The sequence below is a fragment of the Nanorana parkeri genome, unplaced genomic scaffold, assembly GCF_000935625.1.
Source record: "Nanorana parkeri isolate BGI_ZX_2015 unplaced genomic scaffold, ASM93562v1 scaffold1157, whole genome shotgun sequence".
In the NCBI taxonomy this organism is placed as follows: Eukaryota; Metazoa; Chordata; class Amphibia; order Anura; family Dicroglossidae; genus Nanorana; species Nanorana parkeri.
In genome coordinates this window covers 138,077-143,862 of record NW_017307425.1, presented here as the reverse complement: position 1 = coordinate 143,862, position 5,786 = coordinate 138,077, and the positions used below count along the sequence as shown (strand labels likewise).

The window sequence follows — 5,786 nt, the reverse complement described above, 5'->3', positions numbered from 1 at the left end:
CATATAACTTATAAACCGGCCATTTTGTCATTTAAAGTCATTAAAAATTATCTTTCCTTGTACAATAACTGCAAAAATATTGTAAGAAATTCAATGCAGCCATGGCAACAGTACTCTGGCTGCAGAGAGGTTTTCCCCCGGGATACTCATACTTTGCCAGCCATAAGAGGTGCAGCTTTGGCAAGATACCGGCAAAGTGCGCAAACACGAGTAGACATGTAATCTGCGGTAAAATTCGGTTAAGGTTTCGGACGAGTTTACGAATATTTATTGAGAATACCACAGAAAACCATCTACAGATATTAATACTAAAGCTGAATCTCCCAGACCCGAATGGGTCCCAAATTTCCAAATTGCATTCGGGAGCTCCCAAATGAAATTGGGGTCTGGGAGCCCCAGCTTTAGTGATATATATATGGCTCCCAGACCCGAATGGCATTCCGGATCCGAATTTATGAATTGCATTCTGGAGCTCCCCAATGCAATTTGGAAATTCGGATCCCGAATGCCATTCGGGTCTGGGAGCCTCCACTTTAGTGATATATGTATATACTGTATATGGCTCCCATGTTGCTGTAACCAAAATTCATGTTCAGATCCATTCTGATGCATTAAGCCGAAAAAAAACATCCGATTGGCCAGAAAAGTCACATGTCCGATTCAGTTTAGTTTTTGAATGAAACTGGGACGGGGATCTGAAATTCGGAAACGAAATCTGGGATTTGGACACATTCGGATGCATTGGGATTCGGCGATGCGGCTGTGTCCGAATTTCGGATAATTCCCCCCGAATTTTGATTCGTAATGAAACGAATCGCACATGTGTAGTCACAAGTCTCTTCATAGTTCAGGAAACAATGACACCGTGGTCTCTATTCTCCTGTCTGGGCCTCTGTACAGTTGTCATTCTCTGCAAATAAAGCAAACCCCAATGCTGCCTCCAAGAGCACGCTATAGCATTTGTTTTTAATCACATGACACAATGGGCGGAGCTTGTACCAAATGGCAAAATCGCACCATTGTGCCTAGGTCTCAGCAGAGGCTGTGCACTGTGATTGGTGAAGGGGAAGCTTGGGAGTGGAGTTATCTACAAGGACCTCCTAGGAGGAGCGCATCTTGCTGTAGTTTTATTTAGAGGGGATCTCCATGTATCATTAAACTGTTATATTACAGCTCAATATCTCCAAATCTGAGACCTTCTACTCTACTTCTACAACTGAGAAAGCGAATCACTCACCTCCTTGCTGACCATCCCGTTCACGTGAATTGGAGGCGGAGTCACCACTGTGGAGTTCTTAAAGTAACGGGCGCGAGGGCTGGTTTTGAACACTTTATTGGTATCGCTGTTGAAGAAAGGATCACATTTTTAACATCAATGTACACACAAGGATAAAGAAGTCAGGTCTGGACCTACACTCGAGCCTCAGTTCCTTTTAGCTCTCTCCTGCGTGGAAATTGACTCCTCTCAATTCCCTGCAAATTTGCATCTCCTCACTATAACCCTTCGAAGCTGCAGCAGCCATCTTGAACCCACCTTCTTTTCCTGTCTGAACAACTTCAATCATCACCATCCCCTCTCCTCCTTATCCGTACTGTTGTCGGGCCATCTCTCACAGCCATTTACTCTCTGTGCCAGCAGTCATTTTTTGCTCTTCGTCATGTGTGGGGATGATCTTCTGGGCTGTCGTTAGTCACTGCACTGTGCTTCCCGAGCATTGTAGGCATGGACACATCCCCCAGCATCCCTTTAAATGTGCATCCCTGCTGGTCAATGGCTGCTGCAGACTTTAGCAGTGCAGTCTGCTAATCAGTTGCTTCATTACACTCCATTGGAATCTACTCAAGCTGGTAATGAGCAGAATGCACAGCTTCAGTCTGCAGCACCCAGTGGCCAGCAGGGATGCATACCTAAAGGGATGCCGGGGATGCGTTCTTTAATGTGATCCTCAAGGCAGGTACTGTGACTTTTCAGGAGCCTGCTGGCCCTTCCCGGCCAAACTTGATCTTATGTCAAAGAAGGGGCAAGCAGGAAGGGCCGCCAGCGATGATGTCAATGCAAATTTCAGCCAAGGATGAGAACATTTCAAAGTGCAGCTGCAATAATGTGCATGCTCAAATGACAGGTTCCCTTTAAAGAATTTTAGGAGAATTCCTGATGCCGGGGGTGAGGATGAGGAGCGTAACTACAGATCACGGGGCCCCATAGCAAACATGTGATGGGCCCCCCGCTGATGACCTCTCTGAGTTGTGGCACCAAAGACTCCTCTGTCAGCTTTTCTACCCTGCAGATGTTACAGAGGATGAGGGTTTCCATCAACTGCAACCCATAATGATACAGTGCTGTGTTATCGTCACATGTTCTATGTTTAATTTTGTCACAACAACCTAATGGGGCCCCCTTCCACCCCCGGCCCCCATAGCAGCCGCCTGGCTATAGTTACCCCGCTGCTGAGGATCTCTTTGGCAGAAACAGGACACAGAAAACCTTCTGCAAAGACTTCCTCTCACCTCTCAGCCTCAGACAGAAGTCGCGGTAAGATTCTGCGGTCCCTGTAATTGAGATTCCTGTTGTCGGATCCGAAGGTCCTCACGCTCTCCTGGTCCGAGTCCGGTTCCTGGGAGGTCTCCTCGGCTGTGATCTGAAGGATTTTCGGCAGGGAGCTCTGGCTGTCCTGCAATGGAGAGGTTAAAGGTCTGCTGAGTGCAACGCATCAAACAACAAGAACCCCCTTGTATCTGCAAAACTGATTACATTTCAACTAAGTAGCAATTAAATGAATAAATTAGACCCAAAGTGTGCATGTGTACGTGTGTGTGTATGTGTACGCGTGTGCGGGTGATAACTTCCTTACATTGTCAGTTCTTTGGGGGCAGAGACTGGTGTGTATGTGCAGTATGTAAAGCTCTGCATAAGTTGTCGGCACAATACATAATCGTAATATAAAAACATAAAGCAAACTGATACATATTAGTAGGGTAACTATTGTCTGACCCCTCCAGTCCTCATGTCTATATGCGTGATTGTCATGGTCACAAAAAGGACATCAGATCCTAGTTCCTTTGGGCTCAGGGACCAATGTAAATGGCTCCATGTGTTCTTTAAAGTACTACATGCTATGTCAAGCCTAAAAATAAAGTATTTATACATTTATATTGAATTATTCTATTGGCTGAACTCGATGGACTTTTTTCAACCTCACTATGCAACTATGTAAACATTGTATGTTTGCTAAATTAGACTGGGATTCGTTGACGACATACAAGACTCATTTTCGAGCCCTGATCTATGCAGAGCATGCCTTAAAGCTAAGATTTGGGCGATTTGTGGTGAATTCCTATCATAGCATTTGCTGGTCCCACTATGGCAGGTCAATATTTTCCCACCAAGGCAGGTCAATATCTTCCCACCAAGGCAGGTCCACATCTTTCCACCAAGGCAGATAAAGATCTTTCCACCAAGGCAGGTAAAGATTTCCCACCAAGGCAGGTCAAGATCTTTCCACCAATGAAGGTCAACATCTTCCCACCAAGGCATTTCAACATCTTCCCACCAAGGCATTTCAACATCTTCCCGCCAAGGCAGGCCAACATCTTCCCGCCAAGGCAGGTCGACATCTTCACACCAAGGCAGGTCAACATCTTCACACCAAGGCAGGTCAACATCTTCCCACCAAGGCAGGTCAACATCTTTCCACCAAGGCAGGTCAACATCTTTCCACCAAGGCAGGTCAACATCTACCCACCAAGGCAGGTCAACATCTTCCCACCAAGGGAGGTCAACATCTTTTCTAACAAGCTTCCAGGTCTGTGTGTTGAAGGACTGGTGGCTCCTTCTGAGGTTCAGAAAGTCAAGTGGTTGGATGTCCTCCCACCAGTACTGTTCCATGGCTTTGCAGTGGGAGAATTAAGAATCTGAGTGGGATCTCCTGCCACAGAAAGACGAGTGTGTAGATTTAGTAGCTGAACGAACCTTCAAAGCCAAAACTGAAGTCCTGTCAATGAGACTAGTCCGTTCTAAAGTGCCCTCTTCCAGCTCGCGGAGGTAGACTTCATACAGGTCCTCCAGACGGTGCGGGACAGTCAAGTTGTGATCTGAAAAATGATGTGCATAGTATGGCCATGGGTTACATAGTTACATAGTATTTGAGGTTGAATAAAGACATTAGTCCATCAAGTCCAACCTATTAGGATCTCATTCTAGGAGTACCCGTACCCCTGTATATTACCGGTACCCCTGTATATTACCTGTACCCCTGTATATTACGGTCCCTTAAGAAATCGTCCAAAAGTTTCTTGAACAATTCCACATTATTTGCTGAAATCACCGCCTGTGGCAGTGAGTTCCAGACCCTAACTGATCTTACTGTGAAGAACCCCTTTCGCCCCTTGTGCTGGAATTTTTTTTCCACCAATTTTAGGTGATGGCCTCTAGTTTTTGTAACGGAGTTAATTTTAAACAGTTTATCGCTAATGTTGCTGCCACCATTAAACATTTTGTACATGGAAATCATATCCCCCCTTAATCTCCTCACCTCTAATGTGAACATGTTTAAATTTAGTAGCCTCGTCTCGTAGCTCTGGTCCTCCATACCCCTAATTAGTTTGGTTGCCCTTCGCTGGACTTTTTCCAACTCAAGGACATCTTTTCTTAGTACTGGTGACCAGAACTGGACCGCGTACTCCAGATGAGGTCGAACCAATGATCTATAAAGTGGCAAAATTATAGACTTGTCCCTGCAATACATCCCCTTTTTAATACAGGACAAGACCCTGCTAGCTTTGTTTACAGCAGCCTGGCACTGCAAACTACCTTTCAGTTTGTGGTCTACAATGACCCCCAAATCCTTCTCCATTTCTGACTTCCCCAGCGGCATACCCATAATTGTATAACCCATTTGTTTATTTTTAATTCCAAAGTGCATTACTTTGCATTTATCGACATTAAACCTCATCTGCCACATTAATGCCCCTCCCCCTATTTTATCCAGGTCCTCCTGTAATGTTATAGTGTCTAAGTCCGTGTCTATTACCCTCCCTATTTTGGTGTCATCCGCAAACACGGAAATATCGCTGTTAACACCCTCCCCAATGTCATTAATAAAAAATTATCAGTGGTTACATCACTAAAAAGACGATCAATGCTTATATCAGATATAAAGGGGGCTCTTTATATAAAATATGAGTTGAGTCCAATGAGATTTGCAAAATTACAGCCACAGGGCCTTTGTAAAGCTTTGTGAGTTGAACCGATATAAAAAATACTGTGAGGGGAATTGATCAAAACTGGAGCAGACAAAAACTGGATCAGCCGTGCATGGCAACCAATCAGCTTCTCTCTTTCATTTTCAAATCTTAACTGAACAAACTGAAAAGAGATGCTGATTGGTTACCAGGCATCAGCTGCTCCAGTTTTTGTCTGCCCCAGTTTTGATGAATTCCCTCCTGTATGTTTTCAGATCTACCTGCGATGATCCGCCTCTGCTGCCTGATGATCTCGTCGCAGATGCAGCGATGCTGCTCGAACCTCTGCACCATGTAGTTCTTCTGGCGGATCATGTTGTCCTTCAGCAGGGCGTGCGATTGCATCTCGGTGTTCTCGATCTCCAGCTCGTGCACCTTACACAGAAGACTCAGGACCTCCCTCTGCTCCTCCGAGCTGATCCTCTTCGGTAAAACCTCCTCCAGACGCCTGGCTCTCTGACGAATCTCCTTAAATCTCTTTTCCAGCTCCAGCTGTGTGGGAAGAAGATGATGGCATTATAAGACGAGTGTGTATTGGGGGGGGG

General features: G+C 45.4%; 1 protein-coding gene across 1 annotated transcript in view; it reads right to left on the bottom strand.

Annotated features, from left to right (window-relative positions):
- KIF19 (kinesin family member 19) overlaps positions 1-5,786 on the bottom strand; it is a 46,362-nt gene that overhangs the window by 4,719 nt on the left and 35,857 nt on the right. Inside the window, exons 13-16 of the mRNA XM_018568227.1 lie at positions 5,463-5,733; positions 3,971-4,092; positions 2,509-2,672; positions 1,238-1,343 (exon numbers count right to left, since the gene is read on the bottom strand). Coding sequence (XP_018423729.1) covers positions 1,238-1,343; positions 2,509-2,672; positions 3,971-4,092; positions 5,463-5,733 — 663 coding nt within the window. The remainder of the gene's footprint in view (positions 1-1,237; positions 1,344-2,508; positions 2,673-3,970; positions 4,093-5,462; positions 5,734-5,786) is intronic.